Source organism: Ustilago hordei (assembly GCF_900519145.1).
Source record: "Ustilago hordei strain Uho2 genome assembly, contig: UHO2_contig_17, whole genome shotgun sequence".
In the NCBI taxonomy this organism is placed as follows: domain Eukaryota; kingdom Fungi; phylum Basidiomycota; class Ustilaginomycetes; order Ustilaginales; family Ustilaginaceae; genus Ustilago; species Ustilago hordei.
The window spans coordinates 49,337-70,067 of record NW_024545291.1 but is presented as its reverse complement, the minus strand read 5'-3'; the positions used below and the strand labels follow the sequence as shown (position 1 = coordinate 70,067).

Here is a 20,731-nt window from a genome sequence, read left to right as displayed (position 1 = left end):
CGACTTTTTGCGCTTCTTCTCTCAAGTCTGTCAATCTCGCTACCGCTTGCTTGAGCAGGAATGGCCAGGCTCCTAGTCCAACAGTACTGGAATACATGTCTACTTTGGAATGACACGCTGTCCGACATGTAAAACTCATCGGCAAGCTCAGCTCGGCTTCTGAAAAACTGGATTGTCGATAGAAAGCGACCTGTCTACTGTAGCAAAATTGATGTGGCGAGATGGGTTTCCTTTCTTTTCAATTGCAACGATGCAGCCTTCCATAAATGTACAAATCATGAAGCTGTGGACGAGACGCCAGACTCGCACAGTTCATCCATCGCTGCTGACATTCAGACCGAATCGGGCGACCATCGTTCCCGATGTCTCAGGATCAGAAGGTCGCCGCAACATTGACACGATTCGAAGAAAAGATGTGAATCGCACAGCGATGAGCTGGGATTGAGCCTTTCTATTGCCTCGCACACAGAAGCAAAGATGAGTATGTGGACGAGGTGAAGAAAGCTCAGGCAGCTCAACAATTGTCTGCAATCAACGCTCTCATATACTACACCGGAACGCTCTTCTGTCGTGATGACTAGGAGATTGCAACCCACAACCAAGGATGTACGTCTGTGCAATATACTGTGTTCAGTAGGGTTAAAAGCCTCAGCTTCTCCAGCTGCCAAAATCAAGTCTACCTTGGCGAGAGAGGCCTTCGAATTGCAAGAACGCGACCTGTAGCGACGAATCGCCTAACCCCTCTGGTGATGATGACTCTGATCACTTTGACACCGTTTCAAGCGGTCATTTTGCTCAATCGGTCGCATGGTCGATAAGGTTGCGTTTTCTTTCTCATGCTGTCTTTGCACGAAGCAAGCCCGTACACTGACGAAGAGGTGCACTACCCGCTTTCGTCAGGTCTGAACGGTTGTCATCGATTGTGTAAACACTCTTATCGCCGATCCTACGCAAGATGCAGATCTACACCATCTTCATCGCCGTTGCCTTGCTGCAGGAGTCCAGCCGTGTCAGGCAATACTCACGCGAAGACCCTCTCACCTCGTTTGTTCAGTCAGCACTTTCGCCTGGTTCCCTATCTCCCATTTGGAGAACGGGCCTACTCGGCCCTGCAACCTCTTGAAACTGAGCGAAGAGATGATTGATTGCCTTCCGCATGACTCTTACATCGTTTTTGGTCATTCGTGCTTTCTTGGCAACTTTTAGGCGGAACGACAAATTGCAACTCGGCCAAATAGCGCTATGGTCGCGATATTCGATCCTCACCCCAGATCAAGTCCTACTTTGGACCGCTGACGAGCACGCACCTCTCAAGGCTAATCTGTTTGACTGGCTTTTAAATTCATATCGCATGTGGTATGGGCGTTTGGAATTGGGTAGCCGACTAGGAAAAGATTGTTCTTAAGAGAAGCCGGTTTTGGACGGTGACGCTGCGAGTTAGTACCACGATGAATGAGAGGTCGTACCGCGGTAAAGCGAGGCAGAATCCAGCCAGGTTGTAGGAGACTAGCTTGCTCCAGCCTCTTGAGAGCATCGGCCTCAACGCGGACAATGGTCTCTTGAGGGCATGCGCATCCTTTAGCTTGCGTTGGAATGCCGCACAATGGCGTGCATTGAACGACTAGTGGAGCAAGCGTCTACGTCGTAGCCTTTGCCTAAGTGGACATTGCCTGTCGTAGGTCAGACGTCTTGTATGCTGATACACCAAACGGCCGGCAAAGCAACTCTTCCGACGAAAGACAGGCCCGGAATGATGACCCGACGAAAAGGGCCAGCAAAAATAGCATCACATTTCCGTTGGAGGGAGCCAATTTTCGACCTGGGGTGGAAGGAACACGCCTGGTTCTTACGTCGGAAGATATGCGTCGGATGAACGTTGAACCACATTCAGGAACAGTCATACGGATAAGGGGAACCCATGGGCGCAACAATGGCCGGGCTTTGACAGGAGGATGATCACATTTGTGAAGGTGTTGACCGTTGTTGAACGTTGAGGATGACATTCGGGCCGACCATTTGTTTAAGCGAGCAGTAAAGCTTATCATGGACAACAATAAGACGGACTTTTACAGCGCGATGTTGCGGAGACCACCTCGATGCTTTGAACAGCAACCTTTTCTTTGTTGGATTGATACTACTTTGTTTGCACGTGTGTTTGGCGAGGGGAGGTTCTTCAGACCTCGTGCAGAGAGTCGACGGCATCTCATTTGCACGTCGCTCCATTAGCATGCTTGAAGAAGGTCTGAGCGGCTAGTTGTGACCACACCCAATGCGCGCTCTACGTTTTATTTTGGGCGCGACGACGTCAGTCCGCGTTTCTTTTTCTTTTTTCTTTTTTCTTTTTTCTTTTTTCTTTTTTCTTTTTCTTTCTTTTCCACCGTCGGACTTTGGCTTGTGAACAGTTTATACTCCGCTCAAAGTGAGTCGCCGATGCCTAGACCCTAGCCGGGCACGACCAACTAGCAAGGCTGACGGTGCTCGCAAACCTCCACTCCGTGTCTGCATTCATAGTCGATCAAAATTGATAGTTGGGCAAGTCAAGATAAGACGATGTGCTTGGCAAGGTGGGAGGTGGCTTGAAAATGCAGAATGAATAACGCAAAGTGGGGAAGAGCAATGCTGGCGAGGCTCGGCAGCGCTATGTATCGCTTTCTTTATTCACGCAAATGGAGGCTGCAGATATTATGTTCCTGAGCTGTCTTCTTGGCTTTTTTTAATTTTAATTTTAATTTTTAATTTTTAATTTTAATTTTTTATTTTTTTTATTTTTGCTGGCGAAAGGTGTGTTGTTTCCCCACCAACTTTCAGCCAACTCGGCGCCACTGCAATGAAGCGAAGGAATGCCTTTCCGAACAAGGTTGGATTGAAACTTTGGTCCCACCATCTCCTGTCGGCGTTTGGATCTGTATGCATGTCGCTCAATCATTTACAGCATCACTTGCTGCTTTTCCCACGTCCTGCTGAATGTTGACAAGGCAACGAAGCTGCACACCTGCTATCAACTTGTCAACGACGAAAAGACTGATGCATCAACGTGAAAGCAGAACGGCTGTCTGGGCGTGACAGGATTGGAGACAATGCAGTCCTGTGGGCGCTCTTTTGTGTCGGCAGATGACTCACCAAATGGCCTCGCCCATCGTGTAAAAGCGAGCAAGAAAAAATAAATAAATAATTCTCGCGTTTCGATTTGAGCGATTGGAAGGAACCATCGATGGTTGCCTAACTCCCTCACACTGCTGTTGCTGTTGCTTTTATTTTTATATTGATTTATTTCCTCGATTTGTCCGCTCTCATCATCCTCGTTTGTACCCACTTTGTCCTGGCTTGCACACCTCTGTACCGTCTAAATTGGCGCCTTCTCCATGACTGACTCTCTGAGTGTGCTTCCCTCGCTAAAAAAAAGAAAAAGTTCTCTCCCTCTGTGCTTCCCTCGAGCTGCAAAAGTAAAGCTTTCCTTATATGGTCGTACCGAGTTAGGCTTGGAGCCGTCATATCGACCCGCTAGGAACAGCCTCCCATCCCCGTCCTCACCATCCCCTCTTGGCTGGCATCCACCACCTTCTGCTTTCTCCAGCTTTCCTCGACGTTCCCTGATCAGCATCATCTCAGCTACAGCTGTAACTCATACTATCATCACTACCACCACGTTCGACAACATCCTTTTCGACGCTGTACAGCGACAAGCATCATCAACACATCAGCTCTTGCATACATCCTGACACGAGTTCAAGTCGTGTATCGCATCCTAAACCAGAGCAGAGGCACACAACAATGTCAACAGCGATCATGTCGCAGTCCACAATTGCATACGATCCATACCTTGCGTCCTCTTCCTCATCATCTTACTCGTCATCTTCTTGCTACTCTGGCTCTGCCTCGTCTTCGCCGGCCACGACACCACCACCACCACCAACAGCAGCAGCAGCAGCAGCCCTCCAAGCCGCAACAAGGATGTGCACTACTACCACACCCGAGGATTCTCTACCCTTTGTGGTGCTTGTTGTCGATGACAACCCTATCAACCGCAAAGTGCTTACTATCCCACTTCGCAAGCAAGGCATCCAAGTCGTCGAAGCAGAAAACGGTCTCGAAGCTGTCCAGCGCTACGCACAGATCCGACCCGCACTCGTACTCATGGACATCTCTATGCCTGTCATGGATGGATTTGAAGCAACACGGCAGATTCGAATGCACGAAGCAGCACAGGCTTCCACACCACCCTCCCTCGAAACTTCTGGAGCGATCGATCAAGTGATACAGATGATGTTGACGCATCAAAGAGCGCGCATCGTAGCAGCAACAACTCACTCTGCTGATCGAGACTTTGAGGAAGGTAAACAGGCAGGCATGGACGATTGGTTGTTGAAACCTATCCGACCGAGTGTGTTGGTGCAAGATATCTTGGAGTACAGGAGGAATCACTTGCAGGAGTTTGCAGCTACCTTGGGTGCCCTTGGTGTGGCAGGCATGGGTGTCAGTGCAGGAGAGACAGCAATGGAAATGGTCATGGAGCAAGCGGCGACGCCCACTGCCACTACCAACGCAGGAGCGGCGGCAACCAGCCTTGTTGCCTAATTTCACCGTCTTTCCTGCTTTGATCACATCCAAAAGTCACTCTTTTGCTGACACCTACATCGGCTGGTCCCATAATTCGCATTGCATTCCCACCTCTCAAGCCTGTTTCTGGTAGAGTAGCTCGCCAGATCTTGCTGTTCTCTCTGTCTATGCTCTTCAACTCATATTTGTACTTGTACTGGTCAATCCTATCCCCCCCCCCCCCCACCCCCACAACACATACTCTCTCTCTCGATCCTCTCTGGTTCTCTGGTGTCTCTCTTTCTCTTTCATTGTCACCTCTCGTTGTCACCTCTCGTTGACCAAATGCATCGCTTGTCTGCTCTGTCTATGTCTGTTCCGACAGTCGGGATTGAGCCGTGTGTCGCCTCCACTCAGCAGCTACTGGACGATTAGCTGCTGTTCGTGCGCCTTTGCCTCTGCTTCTTGGACTTTGGACGCTGGTCATGGCAGTGGTACGGGCCCAAATCGATTCACATCCGTCACATAGAATTCAAAGTTAGAGTCAACCTGTAAGATGTGTGACGTTACGAGTTAAGATTGCAGAAAGACCGCAAAAAAGGCATGATAAGGTCGATGAGGACTGCTGACAAGAATGTTGTCGGTGGTAGCTGCTGATCAACTCGGACTTCCGTACAGCTGGTTGGGTGATTAGGAGTTGAATCGCAAGATAAAGTTGACCAAGACAGCAATCAACAGCATGACGGAGAGAACTGTAGGCCCCAGCCGGTCATCGTAAGGACCCGAACCACGGTTGCGAATGGCACTTGCACGCCAGTGGTATGTCAACAGAGCGTAGATCATAATTGCCATCGCTATCAGACACGACAGAAGGGGGAGAGCAATGGGTCGGTAAGTAAGGAGAAAAAGCGGAGAGGATCAAGTGTGTTCAAAGGGAAGATAACTCACCAACAAAGGAGAACATAGCGGCAGAGATACGACCGATCTTGTCACCAAAGTTGAGCAAGCCAGCGGCAAGAGCCGAGAGGGTGACTGTGAAGTTCAACCATGACAAGACTGTATGAGACAAGACCGGGTGACGAGAGGGATTGGCGACAGCGAAGGATCAAAGTGGTTGAAGATGTCAGTATACTGTTCTTAGCAGACTGCGGATCCAGCATTGGCATCGAAGAGTTAGGGCATGATATGCAGGTCACACCGCTCGTTGCTTGCGAAGCGAGTGCCTGATCTGAGGTGCCTGATGTGTTGGAGCATGATTGTGTTTGATCGTGGATGCAGGAAGCAGCGGAAACGTACAAGTTCGTTCGTTGGCGAAGAAGACCTTTGGCTCGACACGGACTGGAAGCGCAATACGCTTGCCAGCGGTTCGTTGAAGGAGAGGCTGGGTGGACATTATGACTTGTGTGACAGGAGCTGTCTGTGTGAGGTGTTAGGGAGAAGGGAGGCTGACGTGCGTTCGTGGGACCTTGATAAGGGGGGACGCGAAGGAGGATGCGAGCTGCGATATGCCGAATGTTAGCTTGGTACGGTCGCAAGGGATGATGGTGAGGCGGTTGATGGACGGCGAAGAAGCAAGAGGAGGAGGTCGAGAAGAAGCAAGTGAAAAGGCGACGAAGAAGCATAGACAGGCAGAGACGAAGCTACGACCTGCAACAGAAGAGCCGAAATACCGATTCTAGAATTCCAACTCTCTTTCAACTGAAACGCTCAATTACTCTCAGATTCGTTTGGTATGTCAAAGTTCAAGCTACCTTTGTGCTCGTACAGCGCCGAGATGTCCCGTAACTTGAGTACGACCATAGCGAGGCAAAGATTGCATTGACGGCGGACTTGACGGCGAAATAGATCCCCAGTCTGTGAGCGCCACTTTATGAAGCTTTGGACGATGATTAGCTGCAAATGAAGCGGAGCATGCACAAGGCGTCTTGTAGCTTGGCAATTTATTTAAAAGTTGCCAGAACACCCTCCCCTTTCGATTGGTTCTGCAGCCCAGCTCACAGGCTCAAACAAACCTTGCTGATGCAGGCCAGATCTTGGTATCTTTTCATATACATCCTGAGTGATAACCACGTTACAAGAAGAGCCATCAAGCGCGATCATCATCAGCATGGCAGGGAGGAAAGATACTGGAAAACTAGTTAAGCGGAAGACGAATTCGGATGCGCACGTGCGCTCTATCGTGCATATTTTCTCTGCAGCGTTGATTGGAAGCAGCAATACTCACTCGGCCGATACAATAGGCCAACACTCACCACAGTCTTGCAACATGACCTTTGACGTTGGCAGGATCACACGAGCATGCACACATCTTTGATGCACTCCAGAGCAATTGTGCGAGACACACATGTTTTCTGGAGCAGAGATTGTTGGTTGATTGTGCAAGCGGAAACATGGATTATGTACAGAAAGAGCAAGCGAGATCTAGAAGGGAGCCTTTGTTCGAGTGACCCATGCACACTTTGGCACGTCTTCGTGGGAGCGGAACAGCAGCTAGCAAGTACCTTCAACGCTGCTATTGGAGACGTTGATATTGACGGATATGGTTCCTTTGAGCTGCCCTCACTCGTCGTCCTTGTCATCGTCCTTCTTCTTGTCGCCCTCCTTCTTGTCATCGCCGCCCTTCTTGGCCTCTTCTTTCTTTTTCTTTTCCTCTTCCTCCTTCTTCTTCTTCTCCTCCTCTTCCTTTTCCTTCCTCTCCTCTTCCTTCCGCTTGGGGTTGCCAATCTTGACGTAGCTGTCACCATCAGCACCAGAGCTGGTTGCCTCGACATCACCGGTTACCTCAGTGTGCTTGACCAAACCACCCTTGTTGCCTTGAGCGGTCTGTTTGAGCAACTTCATCTTGGTAGGGCCATCTGCCTTGACTTCCTCCTCGAGCTTGCGGGCGGTGCCACCTAGCGTGCTTCGGCTACCAGGCACGTAGTAGTTGGTACCAGCAAGCGTAGCAATGATACTAGTGCCGACGGCAAAGGTGAGCCAGAAGCGGTAGGTAGAATACCACTTAGGTACCCAGCCAGCAGTGGTTGCTCGCAGGTCCATGAACCAGACAGCCACGAAGGAGGCCCATTGACCGATCAGGGCCATTTGGGGTGCAAGCAGAAGTGTGGGCCAGCCGAGAACAAGCGGCATGACACCCATAGCGTATCGGCGGTTACCGACACGACCGCCGTACTTGCTGAATTCGAACCCCCAGTGGATAGCACCCAAAAAGGAGAGCAACACAGCACCGAAGCCGACCTGAATGTTTTGTGCGTGCAAAAGAAGCGCACTGGCGGTCTCGCTGTCCATCGACTTGTCCAGTCCCAAGTTGACCAGGTGCTCCTTTCGTGCCAACCAGATCGAGGCACCGGCTGTGCTGACGTATGGGATCACACCTGCACTGCCCCATAAAAGAGCTGGGTAGGGGACAGCTTGTGCCATTTCGCTAGTGATGTTCCTGGCATCTTTGAGGATCTCGGCCGCACCTGAAGGTCGACCCCCACCTGCGCTGGTGTTGCTGCTAGAATCTTGGGCGCTTTCGGCCTTGGTGCCTCCAGCAATGGCCGACTCGACACTGGAGCGGACCGAATTGGCTTCTTCCTTAATGTTTTGCTTGGTGTGCGTCCAGTTGTCCGAGGCGGGCTTGCCTGATTGTGGGTTAGCTGCGTATCGTTGCAGAGATGTGTGGAGAGCTCGATACTGCACAGGCAGAAGCAGAGATCTGCGGGCAGCAAGAGATGCTGAGTTAGAGATCGCAATGGCGGCAGTGGCAGCGCGCTGGCCTTTGAGACCGCTTGAGAGGATACTTCGAGAAGCAGCTGCTCCAATCATCTTGAAGAGCGAAGCTATAGCAAGGGTGCTGCTTTCGGGAGATGGGAAGTGTTGAAGTCGAAGCTGACAACGTGGTTGCGAATACTTGATGTCCTGCAAGCCCACTTAGTCGACTCGAAGGTTGTTTAGGCGAGCGTACTTGTCGTGGAGAGATGGAAAGCAGCCTTGTATAAGACAATTTACGTTGAAGAGAGAAGATCGTGGATGGAAAGTGGACCCGGGAAAGGACCGCTGTCCAAGTGGAGGAGGGGGCAAACAAACAGGAACTGGAGCGTGCGTTGCAACCAAGTTTGAGCGCCTCTCTTTTTGCTCTTGCCAAACGATCCTCGACTTGGATCGAAAGGGCGAAAGCTACTCACAAGCCTCGATCTTGCTTTCCTCACTTTCCTCGAAAAGACAGAGCGGAAATCATCATACTGCCTCAATGCAAGCCAGTCAGCGATGCAGCATCATATTGTCGAGGTCATGCGATGATTGCTGTGCTTTTTCTGCTCTCCTCGAAAGCTGCCAAGCCAACTAAGACAGATATGCCAGCTAACGAGCGAGCTTTGTTTCAGCAGATTGGAGAGACCATGACCCGGGATGCAACTCAAACGTCGAAGACAAGCGTTTTTGAACAGCTCTAATGCAGCGAAAAGCTAGGCTCAGGATTCTATGATGAAGTCTACGTCACTCGACAGCAGCCAAAAATGACACATGGAAAGAGCTCACGAGCCCTTCATCGGGAGAGAGGTGTCTTTTGTGTAAAAACATCAGTCTAACAAAGAATGAGGTCGACCAGATCTGACCGATGCAGACTTCTTGTTCCCGATATCCAGGCCCATCTTCTCCACATCAAGTCAGACAGCTTAGCTTTTGCAGCGGCGACTTTTTCCAGAGCCGCCCTTCTCGACACCAACCGGCTCTCTACAAGACTTATTCCATCAAGGTCGCACCATCAACGGACATCTTCCACAATCTCACTTGAACCATATCGATCCGAACCATCTCTAAAGCCCCGGCTGCTCAAATAGTATCAAGTCACAATGTCAAAGCGAATGCCAAGTTTCGTCGATTTGGCGCACCGAACCGCTGTCACAGGTCTCGTTGGTCTTGGTGTAAGTTCACCTCCCATTATGCTCCTCATGATACGAAGTGATTATTTTTTTTGTCAAAGCTGACACAGCTCTCAGACTGCTTTTTACCATTGACTGGACCAGATCTGGGGTCTGTGGCTCACAGCTGCCGTCTGGAAGTCTCGTCGCGATGAACGATCGGTGAGTAATCTTCTCTCCTCCTCCTAGTGCAAGCGATGAGCGATGATTCGTCAAAAGCATTGTACTGACTCGCTGCTATGTGTCGTCAAAATGGTGTCTTACAGATCATTGCTGCAAACGGTGGCCAAGTTCCAATCTCCCAACAAGCACTCGCCCTATCGCAGCAGCAGAACGGCCAAGATCCTTACCCGATTACCGACGATCCTAAGCACGAACCTGGTCGAGTAATCTAGAGTCCTCGAACATAACCCCCTCCATCTGACCTCGGCACTGTTCTGCCTCGGCGAAGCTGATCCGCACTCGGTCTAGGAAAAGCAGCTTCACCCATGTACTTGTACTTCACCATCAATCCCCTACATCACGGCGGCGTCATCCAGTGGGATTTGTTTATGTTGAAGATGGCGATCCAGCAGATCTAATCGGGGAGCAGATGGACCCAAGCTAATCGGAGAGAGAATAGGTCCGATCTAATCGGGAATCAGACAGAGCCGATCAGAGAGAAAGGATGGACGCTATTGGGTCCCGCACGTTGTTGGACTCTGTCATTGAGGGTGATACTCCCACGTATGGGATGAACCAGCACTTTGTATATATGTCAGGCGGAGTGCTCGAGGCTCTCGCCATGTTCTTCTCTTAGTCAATTGAGTATATTTGTTTCTGTCTACAAACTAACAGTGACATCGTACTCAGACTCTACCCGATCGCCAGTATCGGGACCGAAACGTCTTCAGTTTCTATTGGTTTATACCGCCTAAAACGGCTTTTAAATGATAAAATCGAGCTGTGCAACAAAAGCAGATCAACAATGTCCACAGGCTTTCCAGGTTCTCTTAAAGCAGAAAAGCTTGCGTAAGTCAAAAAGAAGGATGCAGCCAGCTCAAATTTATTCAAGAAGAAAAGTCGAAGGAAAAGAAGGATGCGAAAATACACAACTCACGCTTCTACTCGCAAGGTCAAACAACAGCATTGCTTCAACATCACAATCTCGTGGTGAAATGTATCATTCACATACAGACACAGACAAGGCGAAACGAAGTTTATGTGCGACTAACTTGAATTGAACTCCTTGATCCACAACACTGAAGACTAGGACGAAGATCCTCGCACCCAGCGTTCGAGCTCTTGCTCGACGTGGCGCGAGCGACGTTGCATCCGGTACGACCCACGAAGAACTTGTTCTTCCTCACCTTGTTCAAAGACATCTTCCTCCTTGTCAGCTTCGGCTTCCAACTCGAGATAGTCATCTTTGGACAGCAGCAATCGGTTACTGCCCCCCACCAACTGCTTCCAGGCATCTCGGCTGCGATTCGATCCACTTTTGTTTTCTTCCTTGTCAGCAGACACGTGGGAAGCAGGGAGCATGTTCCTGACGCATTTCCACAGCTCGACATCTGCTTTCGGCGCAAAGGAATGATTCGAGGTATCCAGAGCGAGATCCGTGACCTTGCTCAAGTAGTCGAGTGTGCGCACCTTATGGGGGGAAGTCGTAATCCTCTTGGAGGCAATTGCGATGTCATCTCGCAACATTTGAGTTTCCTTGACGAGCGCTTCAAGGCCGACCTTGTCATTAACCAGATGTAAGGCCTCTCTTGCCACCTGCGCGCCTTCCCCTCCCTGCTGGCTAGCACAGAACTTGGCAATGTGAAGGAAGACGGAACGCATGTTGTCCGTGTGGATGCGACTTTTTAGCCCATCAGGCAAGCCGCCTCGGTCAGCATCACTCTTCTTGACAGTACGTAAGGTATGACGACCTTGATCGTTTTCGCTGGAAGTCCATCGAGACGAGGGTTGGCGGAAATCACTGTCGAGCTTCTTCTGGTCGCACCACTCAGCAAAGAGCGACTTCGATTCGGTCCAGGCGTCGTATTTGGGCTGCTTTCCAGGAAGGCCTGAAGCGGGGGAGCTGCTCTCTTCCAACATAGTCGCGGTGAGACCGCCAGGCCCTTCAGTGTCGAGCAGAGCTATCAAATTGGCGCGCAAGACTCGGATATAGCTGAGATCGGACGGCTTCCAGTTCTGTGCGTCGTTCTGATCAGCTCGGATAGCAAAATACCGAGACCGTCGTGCTCGACGGGAGATCACATCCCGCGTCGAGACAGGACCAATCGAGGCACCTTGGGCGGTCCGCTTCATAGCCTCAAGGACAAATCGGGCACCGACAGGATCGCCCGCTTCACAGAGGTCCCAAAGGATGCCGAGGGCCAAGGTTGGACGAAGTGTCCTACCAAAGGTAGTTGGGTCCGAGATTGTGCTTTCGACCGCGTCTTCCTGCGAGTTTGCGGCTTGCTGATCGGCGAAGCCTCGTGCCCAGAGATAGTTGAATAGTGCAATGCGCTGTTTGCGTAGCTCGCGTTTGTGCAACATACGAAAGAGACGCGTTGCAACGATTGGATCACGCAGTTCGGCCATTGGCTGGGCGTTGCCATCGATTCCATTGGCAGTAGCTGTGAAGTAGCGTTGCAATCCGCCTGTGCGATCGTTCTCGTCAGGCTGTGGTGCTCTGATGATGCCGTCAGCCGTGGAATCGAGATCAAGACCGTAAACTTTACTGAAGATCGAAAGACCAAGTCGAAAACCATGTGTCGTCGCATCATCGGGCGGCGCTTGCAAATGCGCGAAGATATCCGCCATCAGGCGGTCGTCTGGAAGGAATCTATGCCAATCAGCCTCAGCATGCTTTCCTGCAGTCCTGCGGTCGTCCTTCTGACGTTGGCTGGGCTTCGCTTGGGGCGCTGCTTGTTTCTCATGCAACTCCAAATCCATCAGCGTGGCAAGGCAAGGCCAGATGCGCTCAACGGTGGCCAAGCGCTCTGAAGCTGGAGAGACCGGAGACTCGACGAACATGGCAGAAAAGGTGCTAACATCACCGAGCGGCAGCGATTCGGACAACTTGCGATTGGCCAACTCAAGCTTATCTTGTGGTGATGCGTTTTGCGCCAATCCTTTGGCCATAATTTCGATCAGATCGGACGGGAAGAGGCGATCAAAAAGATGTCTAAGCTCGTCTCGAAGGTCAACGAGACGGAGAAAGTGGAGATAGGCACCGAGGGTATGTGTAAACATCTTTGGATGATCGCGGATCTCGTTGACGCTGGCTTGCTGCGAGACGAGGTTACGGCACGCTTGCTCTGTGAGTTTGTGAAAGTTTTCGCGATCAAGGGCCATGATGTCGTCGGATTGGGAGCGAGGGCCTGCTACGCTACGTTGAAAGTATTGTGGGAAGGCTTGATTCCAAAGCTTCTCGATCTCTTGATACAAGTCACGGATTTGCTGAGCTTGCTTGCTTTGAAGCATGGCTTCTGGATTGCTATTCGAACGGGGTCTGCTACCTTGCTCAGTGAGAGCACGAGAAAAGCCGTTAATCATGACGGTGTAGGTAGCGGCGCTGGGGAAGATGCCGTCTTTCTTCATCGAATTGAAGAGCTTCGTGGCGCGCTCGACTCTACCTTGATGCAAACAGAGACGTAGTGCAGCATTGCAAGGTGCCTTGATACGGGAAGCCGACTTCCAAGCGTTGTCGGGATCCTCGAGAACGTCTTTTGTTTTGATCATAACACGAAGGCTCCTCATTTCGCCGTCGAAGTGATCTAAAATCTCGTTGATCTCTGCGTCGATCTGAGCAGGAGGGATTCGCGATGACTTGGTGCGTGCCTCGAGATCACGACTGGCACCGTTGATGTGGTCGAGAAGCTCTTTCGCTTTCAGTCGGAAGCCGATCTGGTGTTTTCGCTCCTGCGCAGAGAGTTCACTCTTTGCTCCTGATGCTGATGAACGGAAGGAGGGGCTATGAGATGTTCCCCTTGTGCTGTCGCGAGCTGAATCATTGCGACTCACACCATCTTCCTTTGTCGCTTTCCTCGAGTCTTCCATCTTTATAGGAGCTTGCGGGGCCCATTCCGAGCTCTGGCCGAGTCGTCGTAGCGTTGCTCGCAAGTTCTGAGCGGAGTTGAGTGTTGAATCCTTGGACGGAGAAGCCGATGCTAGCTGTGGTGGCTGTGTCAAGAATGACTGAGCATGGATACGAGGTGCCAAAAATGCAGGCGGAAGAGCCGATGCTGCGGAAGAAGGTCGGGTGAGCCGATGAAACGGCTTCGGCAGTCCTCTTGCTGCTCTGCTACAGCACACCATCCTGGGCGGATGTGCTCGTTTTTCTTGTAACGGCTCGACTACCGTCTATCACCTGGGATGAGTGATCGGGCGTTCCAGAGGCTGGTCGGTAGCGTGAAGTATGCAACAGGAATCGCAATAAGTAGACAAGATCAAGATAGCCAGGCCTCTTCACTTTGTCAAGTCAAGTCACAAGAAGCACTTTATCTTGAAATGTGAAGAAGTTTTGTCCCGATAACCGACGATCGGGGAGAGTCTGAGTTACGATGTCACTACTGTTTTAGGGCAGAAACATATATACTCGATTGACTAAGGAAACAATGTGGTGGGAGTCTCCTTAGCTCCCCGCTTAGTATATATACAAGCTATCGGCACATGCCAGAAGTGGGAGCATCCCCCTTAATGACCAAGTATGGCAACGAGCGGGACGTAGTTGTACCCGATCCCTCACTTGTATCGGCTTCACCTGATCTCCGATCAGATTGGCTTTGCCCGATTACTTATCAAATCCGCTTACGTCAACTCGCATCATCATATTGGATCGTTTCCTTCAGCACTTTATCTTCACAAGCTTAGTTAGAGGAGCAACAAAGGGTCTTGTCCGGCGTTTTGAAAGAAAAAAATTCTCGCGGAGAAGCACGAAGCTGTTTTTTTTTATATTTTATTTTATTTTTATTTTTTTTGTCCCGTTGAGGCAGGGTTGTTAGAGTGTTGTGTACGCACAAGACCAAAGTCGGATCCGAAATCGTTCAGCCCTGATTGGCCCGTGATCGGAATCTTGAATCCAGATCTTCGCACTCTTGCTCAACTGATCCTGAACAACACCTTCCACCACCACCACCTTGCATACTGCCGACGTCGTCACCTATCGTCAGGAAGGACGTTCGACCTGCGATACACCTCAACCGCGACACTTGCGCCTCCGAAGATACCCACACTAGGTCGTCACATCAGCTCACCATGGCCACACACCGAGATGCCCAGTTCCCAGGGAAACCCTACATCGACCCGGCTCCTATGCCATCGAGCCAACCACACATTGAGGAGCTTGGTGTCACCTCTGCACCGCTAAAGTCTGCCAGCTTCTTCATCGGCGAACACTGCAAGGATGTCAACGAGGACTTCATGCTTTGCAAGAACGAGAACCGTGACCCTGCTCACTGCCTCAAGGAGGGTCGTCGAGTAACAAGATGTGGACGAGATCTGTGAGTAGAAGCATAGGTCGGAACAGCAAATACGAAGCTCTCAAAGGAGGATGCATCGCACGCCGACAATGCAAATTGCACCTTGCATTGTCTGATAGTCTGAACAAAGGTTTGAAAGAATCAACGGTTGACCCTTTGCTTTCGCCCTTGTTGCTCCTCGCGGCGTAAATTGTACAGGATCAAGAAGCTAAGCGATAACTGTGGAAAAGAGTGGGAGGCCCACTTCCAATGCCTCGAGCAGCACAACCAGGAATTCTACAGATGCAGGAAGCCAGAAAAGACACTCAACCAGTGTGTCTTTGAGAAGCTTGTACGTATCGATTCCAACCATCATAGCATGCATTGGATGCAACCGCAGATTACTGACGCTCAAATCCTGTTCTGCCTGTCCATACTCCGACCATTCTTACGACCCGTCACAGAAACTTGCAAAGAACATCCCAGGATCGCCAGAAGGACAGCCGCAGATCCACGAAAAGAAGAACCCAGTGTGGGGCTGACCTGTGCCTTCGACGGACTCAGCACACTCTACATGTCCTTGGTCTACCACTAGACTCCGGCCTTACACATATTACTGCATCGCCAATCCGACATAGTTTGAAACTACAGTATAATTGGTCGGCGATCGTACTGCGATCGTACAACACAGAACGCTGACGCGGATCTGGAGACAATCATTTACGAATGATATGGCAATATGACTTTTGCAGAACAACGGGGTTTGAAGGGGACAGAAGGATAGGAAGACAAGGTCCTGCGGAATGGTCATCACGATAAGGTCTCCTGGATGTACTGTCGCAGTTGACTCCCAGCTTGCTGCGTCGACAGCGTGCCTCCGACGTCATGAGTGCATTGGCCGGCCTCGAGACTGCGTTTGATGGCGCTGTCTACTGCATCAGCCATCTCAGCAAGACCCAAAGACCATCGACACATGAGGCCGAAGGACTCAAACATGCCGATGGGGTTTGCGAGGCCTTTGCCTGCAATATCAGGCGCTGATCCCGACACGGGCTGGTACACACCTACGGGCAGTCGGCCATCAGCAGATACAACTGGAGGGCCGTCAATTTCGGCAGACCCGAGCAGGCCGAGAGATCCCGGAATGACGGATGTTAGATCGCTTAGGATGTCGCCGAAGAGCTACGAGACGTTATGTGAGTTGAGATGAGGTTAGTACTTGGCCAAGTTCGCATTCTGGGCGAGATTTGTAGTAGAACTTACGTTTTCTGTTAGCACAACACCGTTCAGCTTTCTCGGGTCGCGCGCTAAGACCATAGCGGCGGAGTCTACCAAATGGTGGCTCAGCTTGTCAACCAGCTGCGGATACTCGTCGCGAATAGTCTCTGTGACGACCTGACGCCAGAGACGAGACGTTGCCATCACGTTTGCTTTGTCGACTGAGATGATAGGCAGAGGGTGGTCGCCGTTTGCCAGCGATAAAGCTGCTGCAACACGTGTGAGGCGGACAACCTCTTCTCGCGTGTACTCGCACAGATCCGAAGCTGCCAGAGTGATGCATCGAAAGAGAAGAGAGAAGCAAGGTGGTCACGCGGGTTAACAAAGTCACCATCGAGGATGTTGTGTTCTACTAAGAAGGCATGGGCTCACCTTTCATCGCATGTTGATCCGGCTCTTCCTTCTTGCCAAAGTAGATCCCGCCAACATTCTCTCGCAGTGTGATGATGTTGACTCCTCGTACCACCTCGTCCTTGAGAGAGCTGAGTTGTAGCTGTCGCTCAGAGATGATCTTGGCAGGACGGACGTTGGCATAGAGGTTCAGATGCTTGCGCAGCCTCAGAATGCCAGTCTCTGGCCTCCTGCTCGAGTCACCGACGTCCCACTTTGGTCCTCCAACACTACCTAGCAGAACAGCGTGGCAGTTCAAAGCTTCTGCTAGCGTGATATCCTGTATGGGTGTGTCGTGCTGGTCAAGGCAAGATCCACCAATCAGTAGCTCCACAATTTCGATCTTGACCTCGTACTTAGACCGAACAAGGTCAAAGAGTGGCAGTACTTCTGCCATGATCTCTGGTCCTATGCCGTCCCCTCGTAGAATCAGAATTCTGCATGCCTCATCGGCCCCTAAGCCGTTGCTAGATGGCATGATTGGGTGCACCCTGTGAGCTGGAACGAGAGCTTGCCGGTAGATATGATGTTGGTGTCGACTGTGTCGAGGAACAGTGGAAGCAAAATCGCGTAACTCAAGGCGATCAGTTCTAGCGATTATGTGTGTTTGTGTGTGTGTGTTTGTGTGTGTGCTTGTGTATGTATTATGCGGAGACGAAGCGAAGCCAACGTGGAGTGGAGATGTCTATTTCAGCTCGTCGAGGACGTTGTCGTTGGGATGCATCGATCGTCTAGACACTGCAATTTTGGTCAGAACTTGTGGGCAGCAGCGCACGTCGGGCCGGAAGTAGTACAGAGCTGTGACCGGAGGAACACTACTATGTGCCTTTCCCTTCATCTAGACGAATGGACCGCTAATCCGATCGTCTAAATCCGAGGACTTCCCCACATCCCCGATTGCGACTCTTGTCAAGCGCTGTTGTGCAGAAAGTTGATGGCAGCGTAGCAAACTTCGGTACAATAGCAAAAGACACAACCAAAAGGTTGAATAGGCACCGAATTGTCCGGCTTTTGGCCGGCCTTTGCCCCGTCATCGCTTATTGAAGGACGCTTCTGGAACCAGTGCAGGGGCTTAACCAACACCCTATCTCGGATTTACAGTACCCACGCAGACGCTTGGTCCACTCACTACCGATTTGACGAGCCGCTTCCCCGCATTGTTTGAACGTCATCCGCCACATCTACTGATAGTCTCAATAGTAGATGAAGGCGGGAACAACTTCGACAGCTACCAATCTGACGGCACAGTGACCTGTACTTAAATGCACCAACGTGGAGAAAGGTGACCTTCCCTTTCATTCGACCCATCTATAACCTCTTTCTTGACATCCCAGTGCTTGCCGCGAGCAATCCGAATTAGCCAGGTTCAGTTCCCTCAACAGATTCTGCTTCTCACACGCCTTCGTAAAGGTGACAAGAAGGATGGACTCCAAACTCAAAGACCTCTCATTGCTTGAAGTCTCACGCTTCGTCAAAGTGTCTGACAGCGGTGAGGCATCAGACAATGAGACGTTCGATGTCATGGGTAAGTCACAGTGCACTCGAGTCAAAAGGCTTAGCATCAATATCAACCACAGAGAGAGAGAGAGAGAGAGAGAGAGAGAGAGAGGAAAGGCTGACGTAAAGGTTTTGCAACCGACCGTCAATGCCGACACAACCTAGATCCTGGCCTCGGGAGGCCGTTGCGCAAAATGAAGGCGTCCAACCTTGACGACGTCGATCGAGCGATTCAAGCAGCCAGCGAGGCCTTTCCAACCTACTCGGCCATAGCCGCGAGAGAGCGTGCGATGCTGCTACTCAACTTTGACCGACTCGTCCGTGATAACCTTGAGGATCTTGCTTGGATCTTGGTATACGAGACCGGCAAGCCAATTGAAGAAGCTCGAACAGAGGTGCAATACGCTCTAACCTTTAGCTGGTGGTACGTTGGAGAGACGGAGAGAGTTCAAGGCCAAATTGTCAAGAGCGCAACGAACCCTTCACTACGCTTCCTCACCGTGCTGCAACCGGTCGGACCCGTGGCTATCCTGACACCATGGAACTTTCCTGTTGCACTCTTCATTCGAAAGGCAGTCAGTGCTCTTGCAGCAGGATGCACGATTGTAGCTAAACCTTCACCAGAGACGCCACTGTCGATGATCGCTATCGCTAATCTGCTGCGTCGCGCTGGCTTCCCCTCCGGAACGGTTAACGTTGTTCTGGCATCGTACAGCAACACTCCGGCCATTGGACAAGCGCTATGCTCAGATCTACGCATCAAGAAAGTCAGCTTCACCGGCAGCACTCGCGTTGGCCGACTTCTCATGCAGCAGTGTGCGCCAAGCTTGAAGAAGATGACACTTGAGCTGGGTGGCTTGGGTGCCTACCTAATCTTTGAAGATGCCGACATCGACGCGGCAGCAACAGCGCTGGTTGCCAACAAGCTGCGTCATGCAGGCCAAACATGTATCTCGGCACAGAGAGCTTTCGTGCACGAGTCGGTGGTGGATCGGGTGCTCAAAGCAATCTCGGAGCAACTGAATCAAGTCAAGCTCGGACATGGTTCCGAGAGCTCCACCACACTCGGCCCATTACAGACCTACCGTAGCCGACAAAAGGCTCTCGAGCACGTAGAGGATGCCAAAGCTAAAGGTGCCACCGTCTACACATCGAAGGCCGAGGTACCAAGCTCGGGATACTTTGTCGCTCCAATGTTGATATCCGGCTGTACAAAGGAGATGCTGGTATTCCAGGAAGAGTCATTCGGTCCGCTCATTAACGTCGCCAATTTCCGGTCCGAGCAAGAGGCGATCGATCTTGCTAACGATACTGATATGGGATTGACCTCGTACGTTTTTACAAAAGATTCGGCCCGTCTGTGGCGCATGTTCGAGAAGCTCAAGGCCGGTAATGTAGGACTTAATGTTGGTGGTAGCACTACCGCGGCTGAGATTCCGTTTGGTGGTGTCGACCAGTCAGGCTTCGGCAAAGAGGCCGGCATCGGTGCTGGACTCAAAGAGTACATGATCGAGAAGTCGGCGACCATGTCAATTGCTTGAGGACCTTGGTCGGCCAAGGTCTCATACAAGGTCGTGGCATGAGGCCCACACGAAAACCCTGTCTGATAGCCACCCTGGGTGCCCAACGGTCTATAACCCTTGGAACTCTCTTGTCCCCCACCATCGTAATGATATAGAACAGCCTCCGGCGTTCGGCTTCATGACTGAATCGTTGTGCAGCAACGGTGCTCTGTCTAAGTGTGACCCTTGTCCCTGGCCACTGAGACTGCAAGGTCCGAGTTGCAAAGCGAAAGTCGACAATGCGCAGTCGTTGATCCCCCTTCAATCTTGCGATACTCGGCCGTGACACTCGCTCTGTTCGTTTGCGGCACCGATTGCTGGTCCCATCAATATCATCAACGCAGCTGGTCGGTCGTTTCATTCAAAGCGTGCAGCTGATGGGGAGCGGGGGCCTATCATTGACCACTGAACAGCAGCTCAGCAACAGACAAACAAGGGAGTGAGGCTGGAGAGACCTGATCCGAGTACTGTTGAAGATGGGATGCCTGTGCCCATGGTCTAGCTTACATAGTCCTATGTGTCATTGATGTCTCGGGTCTCTTTGTCCTTGTCTTTGCCTAGGCCTGCTCATGGTCGAATAAGCTTTGACCTGACCGATATTGATTCACCCAGCCACCACACTACGACCAGTAGTGATCTGGCATCCTCGAGTCGCTTTAGCTGTCGTCGCAACTCTGAGACCCTTCGGAAGTTGGGCTTCTGCACTGCAAGCACTGCAAGAGCAGCAATAGCGAAGAAGCGCGGCCCGCAGCGCTCCGGGAGACGATTGTGTGCCTGCTGTTACAACGGGTCACCTGGTGGATCGTGGGAATGGCAGCTTTGGCCATTCGTTAGCTTGGCGGGAGCTTGTGCCGTCACCATCAAGATTGATTGCAACATTTCGAGTTCGCAAGTGCAATGTGTGGAAATGAAACAGTTGAAGATGCGTCGGCATCTCAAGCAAGGTGCACGTGTTACGGCCGAGACATCGAGATACGGGAGGCTCACATAAGCGAGGAGCACAATGAGGTACGCAATTGTTGTCATGGTGACAGCACAGTGGCACCCGGTATCATAGCAACACAGGGGTACAAATGAAGGAACACACCCTGCCTCGGATGGGATCAGAGCAGTGAATGGAGTATATATATGT

The 20,731-nt window shown here is 51.2% G+C and overlaps 8 protein-coding genes across 8 annotated transcripts; 4 read left to right on the top strand and 4 right to left on the bottom strand.

The window, feature by feature from the left end:
* Positions 1-3,771: 3,771 nt before the first annotated feature.
* UHO2_06099 (uncharacterized protein) lies at positions 3,772-4,575 on the top strand (the record flags this gene model as incomplete). Its single annotated transcript, XM_041560322.1, has 1 exon — positions 3,772-4,575. One exon carries the CDS (start codon positions 3,772-3,774, stop codon positions 4,573-4,575), a length of 804 nt encoding a protein of 267 aa, XP_041416256.1.
* Positions 4,576-5,226: 651 nt separating this feature from the next.
* UHO2_06098 (putative VTC1 - protein controls Sec18p/NSF-dependent priming of SNAREs and HOPS) lies at positions 5,227-5,929 on the bottom strand (the record flags this gene model as incomplete). The annotated part of the gene is made up of 3 exons (XM_041560321.1): positions 5,227-5,390; positions 5,485-5,592; positions 5,833-5,929. 3 exons carry the CDS (start codon positions 5,927-5,929, stop codon positions 5,227-5,229), a joined length of 369 nt encoding a protein of 122 aa, XP_041416255.1.
* Positions 5,930-7,095: 1,166 nt separating this feature from the next.
* UHO2_06097 (uncharacterized protein) lies at positions 7,096-8,346 on the bottom strand (the record flags this gene model as incomplete). Its single annotated transcript, XM_041560320.1, has 1 exon — positions 7,096-8,346. The coding sequence occupies one exon, from the start codon at positions 8,344-8,346 to the stop codon at positions 7,096-7,098; it is 1,251 nt and encodes a 416-aa protein (XP_041416254.1).
* Positions 8,347-9,371: 1,025 nt separating this feature from the next.
* Positions 9,372-9,835, top strand: UHO2_06096 (uncharacterized protein; the record flags this gene model as incomplete). The annotated part of the gene is made up of 3 exons (XM_041560319.1): positions 9,372-9,443; positions 9,546-9,602; positions 9,707-9,835. 3 exons carry the CDS (start codon positions 9,372-9,374, stop codon positions 9,833-9,835), a joined length of 258 nt encoding a protein of 85 aa, XP_041416253.1.
* Positions 9,836-10,688: 853 nt separating this feature from the next.
* Positions 10,689-13,730, bottom strand: UHO2_06095 (uncharacterized protein; the record flags this gene model as incomplete). Its single annotated transcript, XM_041560318.1, has 1 exon — positions 10,689-13,730. The coding sequence occupies one exon, from the start codon at positions 13,728-13,730 to the stop codon at positions 10,689-10,691; it is 3,042 nt and encodes a 1,013-aa protein (XP_041416252.1).
* A 939-nt stretch (positions 13,731-14,669) lies between these two features.
* On the top strand, positions 14,670-15,414 carry UHO2_06094 (putative NADH dehydrogenase (ubiquinone) 22K chain precursor; the record flags this gene model as incomplete). Its single annotated transcript, XM_041560317.1, has 3 exons — positions 14,670-14,914; positions 15,092-15,224; positions 15,337-15,414. 3 exons carry the CDS (start codon positions 14,670-14,672, stop codon positions 15,412-15,414), a joined length of 456 nt encoding a protein of 151 aa, XP_041416251.1.
* A 268-nt stretch (positions 15,415-15,682) lies between these two features.
* Positions 15,683-17,018, bottom strand: UHO2_06093 (putative LEU2 - beta-isopropyl-malate dehydrogenase; the record flags this gene model as incomplete). Its single annotated transcript, XM_041560316.1, has 3 exons — positions 15,683-16,054; positions 16,136-16,416; positions 16,523-17,018. The coding sequence occupies 3 exons, from the start codon at positions 17,016-17,018 to the stop codon at positions 15,683-15,685; spliced, it is 1,149 nt and encodes a 382-aa protein (XP_041416250.1).
* Positions 17,019-17,962: 944 nt separating this feature from the next.
* On the top strand, positions 17,963-19,578 carry UHO2_06092 (putative UGA2 - succinate semialdehyde dehydrogenase; the record flags this gene model as incomplete). The annotated part of the gene is made up of 2 exons (XM_041560315.1): positions 17,963-18,065; positions 18,203-19,578. The coding sequence occupies 2 exons, from the start codon at positions 17,963-17,965 to the stop codon at positions 19,576-19,578; spliced, it is 1,479 nt and encodes a 492-aa protein (XP_041416249.1).
* Between the last annotated feature and the right edge of the window lie 1,153 nt (positions 19,579-20,731).